General features: G+C 40.0%; 1 protein-coding gene across 1 annotated transcript in view; it reads right to left on the bottom strand.

The window, feature by feature from the left end:
- STX6 (syntaxin 6) overlaps nt 1-12,066 on the bottom strand; it is a 51,739-nt gene that overhangs the window by 26,114 nt on the left and 13,559 nt on the right. The window contains exons 2-3 of the mRNA XM_030302334.2: nt 4,361-4,530; nt 1,720-1,814 (exon numbers count right to left, since the gene is read on the bottom strand). Of these exons, the coding sequence (XP_030158194.1) occupies nt 1,720-1,814; nt 4,361-4,530 (265 nt within the window). The remainder of the gene's footprint in view (nt 1-1,719; nt 1,815-4,360; nt 4,531-12,066) is intronic.

Raw genomic sequence — 12,066 nt, 5'->3', positions numbered from 1 at the left:
GCGCCCCCCAAATGCAATAATATTCAATCAACACATGGTGCTTTAAGAAAAAAAATTCAAGTAAGCCTCATTACTATGTCCTTCTCTTCTGAAGGATTTCAATTAGAATTTATTAAAATGAGATCAACAAAAGCTCAATTAGGTACTGTTAACCTACAACTAGCAAACAGTAACAGCTTTCCAAAAAGGAGTCACAATTAAAACAAGAATGACTAAAAACTCTACAATACTCAGTTGGATGATACAGTGGAGTATGATTTAGACCTCAACCCTAGAAGGGCTGCAGCATTATGAAGCATGGACTTGATTTTAAACAGTTCTATCAAAGAATACACTTTAAAAAGCTTTTCAAAATGAACTTCAGTTTCTACTTCCAGTTATACCAATTAACTTAACTTTCAATATACTTACCTCTGAATTTCAATTTGCAAAACTTACAAGTAGTACTATTTTGCAGAAAGAATAAATATAATGATTAAGGTCAGGGATATATGCTTCACTGCAAGGCACCATTTAAATACTAACATCTACAGAAGTGTCTTTCAGAAAATCTATTACAAAAAATAGAAAAGCAAACCGTATGTATCAAATAAGTAATTGGAGATTTACCTTATTGGAATAAAAGGCTTCCTTATTAGAACAGTGTTCTGAACTGGCTAGAAATTAAGAGTGTCTAATTCAAATGCTCAGTGTATATAGATGGGGCACCCAGGTCCAAAAATATGAGGCCCATTAAAGTATGGCCTTATTTAAAAATAATTTAGATATATGTATATAGAAAGGCAACTAATGAATAAAAGAAGAAACAAGAATAGTTAAAGTTCAGTGATAACCTACCATCTGAAATAATTTCAAAAGGAAATCACATGACATAAAGTTTTTGGCAAACACATACCAAGGTTCCTGCCTAAGATGACTCTTAAAAAGCCATATGTTAGCGCTGGTATGATCCCAAGTCTTTTTATTCAAGGAAGCTGCTTTCTAGTACATATGTTAAAGACAGCTGGTTCTCTTACATCTAGTTATGCTAATCAAACGGCTTAGCCATATAGTTTCAAATACAAACATATCTCAAGGATACAGGATTTGACTTAAATGATATTTTCTCTTAGGTTTTTTTTTAACAATAGATTATTAGCTATGTAATTTGAGACTAAAGATTTGTTCAACTTGGACTGGCTTTTAACACTCTTGATGGATGCTTGCTCTGGACAGCTCCCGAAAGGCTGTCAAGCAGTTGTATATGGAAATGTCAGTAACACGGGTTGCAAAAGTTCCAGAAGCAATTCAGATGGTGGAAGAGGCCGCTATCCAAACCTGGTAAGAGTCACTCTGCACAATGCAAAGTGATTACCAATCCATCAAGGAACCAAATGGTTTCTACAATGGTAATTCTTCCTTTTGTCCAAAAACGCAGTAGAGCAAGAAATAAAGAGGAAACAAGAGAACTGGTTTGGAGGAATGAGAGCTATGGCCAAGTAGGACACCCTTAAAGTAACTTCCCCAGGGCCAGGCATCTACTCTCTCCATTTTGCTCCAAGAAATAAGCCTGACAATACTAGAAACAAATTTCTTTCTTTGAATCAGAGAAATTATGATGGAAAGCGGCATTTAATTCATACTAAAAAGTGGTTTCAGAGTCGACCTATTAGTTTACAATTAAGAAAAGCAGTTTGGCTATTTCTTGCACAAATAACACAGTAAGCTCATATTCCTTACCCTGACAACTTGCCGAGTGCTTGTGATGAAGGTTTTTCTTATACTCAATTCAGTCGCATCAAGGTTGAATTTTCTAGGGTTTGCTTCAACTATGCGTGGGTCAAAGAGTCAAGGTAAAGCAATTTCATCATCAAAAGTCTAACAAACGACATCATGTTAAACCACAGAATCTCTCACAGGCAAGCAATAAAATCTGGCTCGATGTCTCTGAACACACAGGCAACTTGACGCACATCATTCTCAAACTCTCTTCCCACAGCTATGAGGATCTCCGTGCCTCAAAGTGGAGAAGACCCTCCAGGTTAAGACTGCTGACTGGGTTCACTATAAATCCATGGCAGTCTGACCACAGCTGAGCTGGGCTCTTCCAGAGACCTGCCAGCACTTTGTATCTATTCTTTTCTGACTCCAGATCACCTTTCCCATGACAGCTCTGAAAACCTGTTTCATCTGCTATTCCAAACCACTCCTCTTATGGCAAGAAGCTAACCCTGCTTACGAATCTAGAGATCGAGGCTTCTTCAGTGAAGCTTCCCCTGATCTCCTCACCCCCAGCCTGGTCCTGCTGCCCCATGTCAGACACTCACATGGCTCTCTGTACTTTTCTCTTACAGTTTGCAAATAGACATTTGTGTTATTCTGATTAATGTCTGTTCCCCTGTCCCCAGAGCTCCTCACTACTCCCCACCATAAATTCCATGAGGGCCAGTACACTGTTCTGCTCATCAGTCCCATCCCAGTAACTAACAAAATACATGGCACACTCAGGGATTACTTGCTGAATGCGTGATGAAAACAGCATACTTCATTTTATTGTGCTTTGTTTTACTGCACTTAGTAGACACTGTGTGTTTTACCGATTGAAGGTTTGTGGCAACCCAGTGTCAAGCAAGTCTATTGGTACCATTTTTCCAACAGCATTTGTTCCCTTTGTGTCTCTGTGTCACCTTTTGGTAATTCTAGCAATATTTCAAGCTTTTTCACTGTTATATTGGTTATGGTGATCTGTGGTTGTAACTCACTGAAAGCTCAGATGATGACTAGGATTTTTCAGCAATATTTTTATGTTAAAGATTTTATTTTTAAGTAATCTCTACACCCAACATGGGGCTCAAATTTACAATCCCGAGATCAAGAGACACGTGCTTTACCAACTGAGTCAGCCAGGCACCCCAGCAATAAAGTATTTTTAAATTAAAGTATATACACTGTTTTTAGACAACATCCTATTGCACACTTAACAGAGTACAGTCTAGTGTCGACATCACTTCTATGCACAGAGAAACCCCAAAACTTCACTTGACTTGCTTTATTGCGATACTCACTTGACTGTGGTGATCTGGAACCGAACCCGCAGTATCTCCTCTTTCTCTCGTAATTTCTGTCTCCCCAATCTTGTCTTCTTCCATCTCAAGGGAAGATGGATCTTCCTGTATCTGTGTTTTTGATCCCATCCTCTCACATATTTTGTTCCACTAATTTTAAAGAACATGCTTGTTTTTTAAAAATAATTTAAAAAGAGGACGCCTGGGTGGCTCAGTCGGTTAAGCAACCGACTCTTGACCTCAGCTCAGGTCATGATCTCATGGTTCGTGGGTTTGAGCCCCACATGGGGCTCTGCACTGACAGTGCAGAGCCTGCTTGGGATTTTCTCGTCCTCTCTCTCCCTTGCTTGTGCCCCCCTCCCTTGCTTGTGCACACACTCGTTCTCTCAAAAAATCAATAAATAAACTTAAAAAATAGTAATTTAAAAGGCACCCAGGGTCATTATGATTAACAGAAATATATATAAATTATGCAGTCCACACATCAACTGCACATGAACCCATGCTATGGAGTGATTCTGACGAAAGCCAGTTTCCTAGGTCACACTTACTGAAAGAACAAAAGAGAACTGAGAACGTGCAGCTGGCATACCGTCAACGTTTTTGATTGGCTGGAATTTTTCCACCTGAGAAAAGGCCACATAGTTCAGCTTTTACAGTTCTCTGGTTCGTCAGTCAGGTCAGTGCACTTCTTTAACATCAACAGCATGACTTAAATGTAACAGATCTGCTTTTACCAAATGCAACTGGATGGTTTAGAATGCTTCTCCGATGGACACTGGCATTCTAGCATCACCTCCTGAATTGGAAGAAGACAATCCACAAAAGGATCTTCTTTTGATTTCTAATCAACAACGTATAACTCTATGTAATAATGACCGCTAACACAGAAGCTCACTGTGCGTCAGGCACCATACTCTACCTGCTACACTTCCAACAATCCTACGAGCTAGGTACTACTATTATCCTAACTTTCTACTGAAGAGGAAACTGAAGCAGAGAACAACGCTCCAAGTCAAACAGATAGTAACTGGTATAGTTAGGGCTTGAACACACAATCTGACTCCAGGGTCTGAGCTTACAACCACTGCACTACACTGTCTCCACACTGCCTGACTTATCATGCACCGTAGAAGAACGTGGCCCCTAAACCTTAGCTCACTGGGCAACTATTTTGAGTGTATCATGGTACAAAGAAGAGCAACATCAATCAACTAGAAAAGGAAATATCTAATCTATGTACTTGAGACACCTGGACAAAAATGTGTTCATTTTTCTGTCCATCCCAGAGGCACAGGCACCATAGAGAAGGATATTGATGGTCTCGTCAAGGTCCTCCAGATCCCACTCTATGCTCCGGAGGTTGTTTCTCAGCTCATTGGTGGTCCAGTCGATTTCTTCCCTTGTTGCTGTGGAGGGGTCCTGGAGGAGCTCTGTCCATCTCTGAAACAAGCCCTGGGCAGTGTTGACTGCTTTCTGTACCTCTCTGTAATCAAGGGGAAGGGAAAGGGCAGAAATCAGAGACAACACATTCCATGAACAAGTTACTACTGCTTGACTTTAAGTTGACGCCTGTGATCATGTACCATCTTCAGCACCTACCACTCCTAAAAGTATTTTTAGCTCTTTACAGAAGGCTCCTCATGAACAAATATCAAAGTTCAAACCTTTAAAGATACCAGTCCTAGTATTATGTTCTCAGCTGATTTTGGGATAAAACAGTCATTATTTAAGTAGTTATATCAAGTTGATTAGAGAAGGACAAAATGTAATTTTTCTCTCAATGGACTATACTTAAAAATCCTGTAAGAAGCAATCCTACAAATTAACTAAAGTGCCATTAACATTCACACATGCTGCCATTTGGTGTGATATTTTATATTCATATGAACAAGTCCTAACAAAGCTTCCCTTTTCCTGCATGGAGGAAGAATGAGGGTAAAAAGGGTGGAGGAAGGGTTACTCACACAGCTAGTCTTTTTGAAGGTAAGTATTTAAAAAAATTTTTTTTAATCTTTATTTTTGAGAGAGAGAGAGAGAGAGAGAGAGCAAGTGGGGGAGGAGCAGAGAGAGAGGGAGACACAAAATCTGAAGCAGGCTCCAGGCTCTGAGCTGTCAGCACAGAGCCCAATGCGGGGCTTGAACCCACGAACCATGAGATCATGACCTCAGTGGAAGTCGGACGCTTACCCGACTGAGCCACCCAGGCACCCCTGAAGGTAAGTATTTTAATCTGAAGGTAAGTATTTTAAATTTTTTTTTTTTTAACGTTTATTTATTTTTGAGACAGAGAGAGACAGAGCATGAACGGGGGGAGGGGCAGAGAGAGAGGGAGACACAGAATCGGAAACAGGCTCCAGGCTCTGAGCCATCAGCCCAGAGCCTGACGCGGGGCTCGAACTCACGGACCGCGAGATCGTGACCTGGCTGAAGTCGGACGCTTAACCAACTGCGCCACCCAGGCGCCCCTGAAGGTAAGTATTTTAATTTAGCCATTCTGATAGGTGTGCGGTGATATCTCATTATAGTCTTGATTTGCATTTCCCTGATGATGAGTGATGTTGAGCATCTTTTCATGTATTTGTTGGCCATCCATATGTCTGCTTTGGAGAAATGCCTGCTCATGTCTTCTGCCCATTTTTTAAATTGGATTATTTGTTTTTTGAGTGTTGAGCTATATCAGTTCTTTATATATTTTGGATACTAACCCTGTATCAGAGATATCATCTGCAAATATCTTCTCCCATTTAGGAGCTTGTCTTTTAATCTGAGACATTTTTAAATCCAAAATCTCACTGGTCTTCCTAATATTATTACCTTTAAATATATACATGTATACAATATACATATAGCAGGTGAGTGTGTTTCTTGTTTAGAGAGGGAAACCAGGTCATTAAGTGTTATGATCTAGCATGCTTTCAACTTAGAGTCACAAGGTTTTAAAAACTTCCCCCCACCTTCCATGCTCATGGGTTAGAAGAACAAATACTGTTAAAATGTCTACACCACCCAATCTACACATTTAATGCAACCCCTATCAAAATATCAACAGCCTTTTTCACAGAGCTAGAACAATCTTAAAATTTGAATGGGACTGCAAAAGATCCTGCATAGCCAAAGTAATCTTAAAAAAGAAAAAGCAAAGCTGGAAGCCTCTCAATTCCGGACTTCAAGCTGTATTACAAAGCTGTAGTCATCAAGACAGTATGGTACTGGCATAAAAACAGACACACAGATCAGTGGAATAGAACAGAAAACCCAGAAATGCACTCAACTATATGGTCAACTAATCTTTGACAAAGCAGGAAAGAATATCCGATGGAAAAAAGACAGTCTCTTCAATAAATGGTGCTGGGAAAACCAGACAGCAACATGCAAAAGAATGAAACTGGACCACTTTCTTACACCATACACAAAAATAAATTCGAAATGGATGAAAGACCTAAATGTGAGACAGGAAACCCTCAAAATCCTACAGGAGAACAGAAGCAGCAACGTCTTTGACCTTGGCCGCCGGAGCAACTTCTTACTTGTTCCAGAGGCAAGGGAAAGAAAAGCAAATACAAACTATTGGGACCTCATCAAGATAAAAAGCTTCCACACAGTGAAGGAAACAACAAAACTAAAAAGCAACCTTCAAAATGGGAGAAGACATTTGCAAATGACGTATCTGATAAAGGGTTAGTACCCAAAATCTATAAAGAACTTATCAAATTCAACATCCAAAAAACAAATAATCCAGTTAAGAAATGGGCAGAAGGGAGGTGCCTGGGTGGCTCAGGTGGTTAAGTGTCCAACTCTTGATTTCAGCTCAGGTCATGATCTCAAGGTATGTGAGATCCAGCCTCACATCAGGCTCTGTGCTGACAGCAGAAGACATGAATAGAAATTTTTCCAAAGAAAACATACAGATGGCTAACAGACACATGAAAAGATGCTCAACATCATGGAAATACAAATCAAAACTACAATGAGATATCACCTCACACCAATCATAATGGCTAAAATTAACAACACAGAAAAAAACACGTGTAAGTGATGATGCAGAGAAAGGGGAGCCCTCTTATACTGTTGGTGGAAAACAATATGGAAGTTCCTGAAAAAGTTAAAAATAGAACTACCCTATCATCAGTAATGACACTAGGTATTTACCCAAAGGATATAAGAATACTAAGAATACTAACTTGAAGCAATACCTGCACCCCAATGTTTATAGCAACATTATCAACAACAGCCAAATTATGGAAAGAGCCCAAATGTCAATCAACTGATGAATGGGTAACAAAGATGTGGTGGAATAGGGGCACCGGGGTGGCTCAGTCGGTTAAGTGTCTGACTTTGGCTCAGGTTGTGAACTCGTGGTTCATGAGTTCCAGCCCCATGTCGGGCTCTGTGCTGTCGGCTCAGGCCCTGGAGCCTGCTTCAGATTCATGTCTCTCTCTCTCTCTCTCTCTCTCTCTCTCTCTCTCTCTCTCTCTCTGTTCCTCCCCAGCTTCCACTCTGTCCCTCTCTCTCTCTCTCTCTCTCTCAAAAATAAAGATTAAAAAAAAAAGAAGAGGATATGGTGGAGTAAAAAAGAATGAAATCTTGACATTTGATGTGGATGGAGCTAAAAAGTATTATGCTATGCGAAATAAGTCAGTCAGAGAGACAAATACCATATGATTTCACTCTTATGTGGAATTTAAGAAACAAAACAAATGAACATGGCGGGAGAAAGAGAGGAAAACCAAGAAACAGACTCTTAAGTGTAGAGAACAAATTGATGGTTGTTACCAGAGGGGAGATGATGGGGTGCAGTTGGAGGAGGTGGGTTGAGTAGCTGATGTTGGAATTAAGGAGGCCACTTGTGATGAGCACCAGGTGTGGTATGCAAGTGTTGAATTACTAAATTCTATACCTGAAACTAATATTATATTGTATGTTAACTGAAATTTAAATAAAAACTTGGGAAAATAAATAAATAAATAGATAGATAAATAAATAAATAAATGTGATACACATTTAAAAAAAAGACCAACCACTTTTGAGGCAGCATTCTACATTGGTGTGGTAAAAATGACACTATATAACTTTTGGGAAGTACAGATAGACCTAGAAAAGAAAAAAACAAACAAAAAATTGGGGTGCCCAGATGGCTCAGTCAGTTGAGTGTCTGACTCCGGCTCTGGTCATCATCTTGTGGTTGGGGAGTTCGAGCTCCACATCAGGGTCTCTGCTGTCAACATGGAGCCCATTTCGGATCCTCTGTCCACCCTCCCTCAAAAATAAATAAACATTAAAAAAAAAGGCAAAACTTTGCCCCCTACCAATGGGCCAACACCCATAATTTATTTTTTTATGTTTATTTATTGAGAGAGAGAAAGAAAGAGAGAGAGGGAGGAAGGGAGGGCAGAGAAAGAGAATCCTAAGCAGGCTCTGCACTGTCAGCACAGAGTCCAATGTGGGGGTCGAACTCATGAAATGGGAGATCATGACCTGAGCCAAAATCAAGAGTCGGACACTTTACCAACTGAGCCACCCAGGTGCCCCCAGTATCTATCTACAATTTAAATGTTGTAATTGAATACTATTGCTTATAAAAGCCAAAAAGGAATCATTTTACTATCATATGGTCTATTGCATACAAAGATTATAATCTTCATGCACCCAAACTATGAGACCTGTTTTGATCCTTCTATGACTTCTTAACCAATTCTTCTGGGTGCACACTCAGGGTGTTTGCTACCTGTAGCTTTAAGACAGAAACTGCATGCATCCTATTCCCTCTGACATTTCAAGTACCAGAAGACAAAGCACTTACAAAATGAAGAAAGGTGCATAACAATAATATTTTGGTTTGAGACCACTCATGAGAGCTAGAACGCTGAGTGTTAAACACAGAATACAGCTATTGGGCCAGGCTGAATACACCAATGAGCTATATGGCCAACAGTGAATCTCCTCAGGTAAGTTCAGCACCCAGTTTATGAGTTAGCAGAGTTCTCTCATTGTTCCTCCCCTATCAGCCTTATACTTGCAGTGCTAATGAGAAACTCTAACATAAAATGGGGAAGGACTAACTGACATATAAATCCACTTTTAAATTTTTAGTAAGGTTTCTGGCTGATCTGGTAGAGAAGGAGGTACACACCTTCCCATAATCTGAGGTAATTGGTTTATTTGTAAGTGTTGAGTATCATCTATGATAATAAAAGAGTTTAAAGAGCTATCTATAATGACATCTCATTTTAAAGAATATAAAATTACCACTTCTGTAAAGTAAACATAAATTCCTTTTTGAGACCTAGAAGCCTTAAACCACAGAAGCCTCAGGCCAGGGCATCCCTCATTCTCCATCACCAGAACACAACCATAATGCTTGAATTAAATTATCTTAACTAAACATTCATATACTTTTCTGATCTCAGGGTTTCTTTGCACTCTTCAAAATTACTGAAGACCCCCAAAACTTAAATTGATGTGGGTTATTTATCTACTGCCGCTTACCATATTAGAAATCCAAACATGTTTAAAAAAGTATCAAGTAATCAAACGTGACAATGAACTTACTACATGTTAACATAATGTTTTTACAAAAAAATAACATCTTAAAAATCCACACTCTTTCACATGTTTGCAAATCTCTTTAATATCTGGTTTAACAGAAGACAGCTAGATTCTCATATCTGCTTCTACATTCAGTCTGTGAACATGTTTTGTTGAAGTATATGAGGAAAACCCAGCCTCATGCAGATAGACAGATGGAAAAGGGAGGAGTATTTTAACAGTCTTTTTAGATAATTGTGGATATTCCTTTTTGCCACTATACCAAAACTCAACAAAACGGCCGCTTCTTAAAGGCTAGTTGCAATGTGTTACCTGAAACTGTATCAAAGACTTTTTGAACTCTCATGTATTACAATCCATTGCCCTACCTTGTATTTTGAATGGATCTTTCACCCACCCAGGTCTAATTTTTTTTTTAATTTTTTAAACGTTTATTTATTTTTGAGACAGAGAGAAACAGAGCATGAACAGGGGAGGGGCAGAGAGAGAGGGAGACACAGAACCGGAAGTAGGCTCCAGGCTCTGAGCCATCAGCCCAGAGCCCGACGCGGGGCTCGAACTCACGGAACGTGAGATCGTGACCTGAGCTGAAGTCGGACGCTTAACTGACTGAGCCACCCAGGCGCCCCACCCATGTCTAATTTTATCACATGTACTGGTCATCTGGAAAATACTAGTATACTGAGTATCACAGGTCTTGAAAATGCTGAGTCTTTCCATTATACACTATCCAAAATCATATAATATCACCACCAACATCATCAGAAAAACTTAATTACTGGGAATATGTAAGGTGATAGTACTTGAGAGAAGTTTTCCAAAATTCTGTTTTTAAACAAAGGCTCTAATTTTATGATCATTGAAAATACTGTCAATTGTTTTCTGTTAAGTGACAGGTTCACTTCATTCATTTCTGAGAAAATATCTCAAGTATTTTTTAATTTTGAAATTTGAGAACATATGCAAGTTCCAGTAACAAGTTTGCCAGGCATTCTTTCAAGTAAAAATGGGATCTGTGAAGGGAAAACACGAGCTATTTCAGCTTGCAACTCAATCACAAATTATTTTTCCTGGAGATAGCCATCTTATTTCATTCACAATATAGCAAAAGTGCTTTGGCACACTCTCATTTTGCCACACAAAATGTCAAAATGTGTCCTAAGGGGATGCCTGGGTGGCTCAGTCAGTTAAGCAACTTCAGCTCAGGTCATAATCTCACGGTTCATGGGTTCAAGACCCGCATCGGGCTCTGTGCTGACAGCTCAGAGCCTGGAGCCTGCTTCAGATTTTGTGTCTCCCTCCCTCTGCCCCTCCCCTCTCATGTTCTGTCTCTGTCTCTCTCTCAAAAAATAAACATTAAATTTTTTTTAAAATGTGTATTAAGACTGGGAGAAAACGTTCATGAATTATATATCTGATCAATGTCTTTTATCTAGAATATAATTTTTAAAAAACTCTCAAAACTTAATAAGAAAACAAACCCAACTAAGAACTGGGAGTATGGTGCCTGAGTGGCTCAGTCGGTTAACTGTCCATCTTTTGGCTCAGGTCATGATCTCACAGTTTGGGGTTTGGGAGATCGAGCCCCATGTGTCGAGAGCTCTGTTTGGGATTCTCTTTTCCTCTCTCTCTGCTCCTCCTGCACATGCTCTCTCAAAATAAATAAACTTAAAAGACATTTTAAAGAAATGGAGGGAATGAGGCACCTGGGTGGCTTAGTCAGCTGAGCATCCAACTCTTGATTTCAGGGTCAGGTCATGATCCCTGGGTGGTGAAATCAAGCCCCAAGCCAGGCTCCACACTGAACGTGGAGCCTTCTTTAAGATTCTCTCTTTTTCTCCCTCTGCCCCTCTCCCCCAATGGAGCTCATTCTCTCAAAAACACAAACAAACAACAAAACCCAGAAAGAAATGGGGGGTGGGGAATGGGCAGGGGCGACTGGGGGGGGGGGGGCTCAGTTAAACATCTGACTTCAGTTCAGGTCATGAACTCACAGCAGGTGAGCACGAGCCCTGAATTGGGCTCTGTGCTGACAGTGTGGAGCCTGCTTGGGATTCTCTCTCTCTCCCTCTCTCTTGCCCCTCCCCACCTTATGCTTTCTCTCTCTCTCAAATAAGTAAAAACTTAAAAGAAAAAACAGCAAAAGGGAAACGGGCAAAAGATGTGAATAGTGCTTTCCCCAAAGATGACATACAGATGACAGCTTAAGAACATAAAACGTCCAATACCATTAGTCATTAGAGACATGCAAATTAAATGCACAGTGAGATACCACTACACATGGTCAAAAACAAACCGAGGATGCCCAAATGCTGACCGGGCGGCGGAGTAGCCGGGATTCTCCTGCATTTCTCAAGGGAATGCAAAATGGCACAGCGACTTCGTAAAATAGTGTGGCTGTGTCTTAAAATTAAACATACGTTTACCATATAACCCAACAATCTCACTTCTAGGTGACATGAAAACTTACGTT

Source organism: Lynx canadensis, chromosome F1, assembly GCF_007474595.2.
Source record: "Lynx canadensis isolate LIC74 chromosome F1, mLynCan4.pri.v2, whole genome shotgun sequence".
NCBI classification, from domain to species: domain Eukaryota; kingdom Metazoa; phylum Chordata; class Mammalia; order Carnivora; family Felidae; genus Lynx; species Lynx canadensis.
This window is presented reverse-complemented; position numbering and strand designations above follow the sequence as displayed.